The 1,440-nt window shown below is 42.3% G+C and overlaps 1 protein-coding gene across 1 annotated transcript; it reads left to right on the top strand.

The window, feature by feature from the left end:
- The first annotated feature begins 259 nt into the window (after positions 1–259).
- Positions 260–1,210, top strand: LOC105820384 (olfactory receptor 5D18-like). Its single transcript, XM_012656859.1, has one exon. The coding sequence runs from the start codon at positions 260–262 to the stop codon at positions 1,208–1,210; it is 951 nt and encodes a 316-aa protein (XP_012512313.1).
- Positions 1,211–1,440: the final 230 nt, after the last annotated feature.

Here is a 1,440-nt window from a genome sequence, read left to right as displayed (position 1 = left end):
TCCAGAAGAGAAAACTAAAGTGCTGAAAGATAAAGCCCATTTCTCACAATCTAAAAACAGTAAGTTATAAAGTAAGACTCCAGAGTGGAGCAGAATGCTATGAATATAAACTGACCATATTTGTCTTCACTAGTTTACATCGAGCCTTTCCTGAGTTCCTCCCACCCCACCTTTCAAGTTCTGTTGCTCAGTTTAAATTAATTTTATTTTCTCTCTTCTTTAGTTTTCCCTCTGTCTCTCTTTCTTTTAATGTAGAGTCATGGTACTAGATGGGGGAAACCAGAGCTCTGTGACCACGTTCATCCTGTTGGGCTTCTCAGAATATCCACACCTCCAGGCACCCCTCTTCCTGGTGTTCTTGGCCATTTACACAGTCACTCTAGTGGGGAACTGGTGCATAATTGTGGTCATAAGAATTAATCCCAAACTTCATACACCCATGTATTTTTTCCTTGGACATCTATCCTTTCTGGATTTCTGTTATTCCAATGTATTTACACCCAAACTGTTAGAGAACTTGGTAGTGGAAGACAGAACTATCTCCTTCAAAGGATGCATGGCACAGTTTTTCTTTGGCTGCACATTTGTGATCACAGAGATGTTCATGTTAGCGGTGATGGCCTATGACCGCTTCGTGGCTGTGTGTAACCCCCTGCTCTACACAGTTGCCATGTCTCACAAGCTTTGTTCTCTGCTGGTAGCTGGGACTTACATATGGGGTGGACTCTGTTCCATGACACTCACATATTCTCTTTTGGAACTTTCCTACTGTGGCCCTAACATCATAAACCACTTTGGCTGTGAGTACTCTGCCATCCTCTCTCTGGCCTGCTCTGACCCCACCTTCAGCCAGATGGCCTGTTTAGTCATTTCTACATTCAATGAGGCTTGCAGCCTCCTGGTCATCCTGGCCTCCTACGTCTTCATAGTTGTCACTATCATCAAGATGCCTTCTCCAGGTGGACTGCGGAAGGCCTTCTCCACCTGTGCCTCCCACCTGACTGCCATCACCATTTTCCATGGGATCATCCTCCTTCTCTACTGTGTGCCCAACTCCAACAGCTCATGGCTCCTGGTCAAGGTGGCCACTGTGTGTTTTACAGTCATGATCCCCATGCTGAACCCCCTTATCTACAGCCTTAGGAACAAGGATGTGAAAGAGACAGTCAGGAGTTTTATCAACTCCAAACTGCATTCTCATTCAATATAATTCAAAAATATGCATTTATTACTCTTCCCATTATGTCCAGATTTTTTTTCAGATGTATGGCAGAATATAGTTCAGCTTTATTCAAATGAATATATATTTATATTTTAAAACAAATGTTGCATGTGCCCTGGTTCAGTGTTCATTATCTCTGGTTAAATATAGATACAGCGCACTCTGTTTCACTTTATTTCAGATGGTTTAAGAAAGAATTATATTTCATTATTTTCCCA

The sequence above is a fragment of the Propithecus coquereli genome, unplaced genomic scaffold, assembly GCF_000956105.1.
Source record: "Propithecus coquereli isolate 6110/MARCELLA unplaced genomic scaffold, Pcoq_1.0 Scaffold522, whole genome shotgun sequence".
NCBI lineage: Eukaryota > Metazoa > Chordata > Mammalia > Primates > Indriidae > Propithecus > Propithecus coquereli.
The sequence above is the reverse complement of the archived record's forward strand: the minus strand, read 5'-3'. Positions and strand labels throughout refer to the sequence as shown.

Bases quoted from the DNA above. Each gene is read 5' to 3' on its own strand.
- LOC105820384 (XM_012656859.1), top strand. From the start codon at position 260: ATGGTACTAGATGGGGGAAACCAGAGCTCTGTGACCACGTTCATCCTG.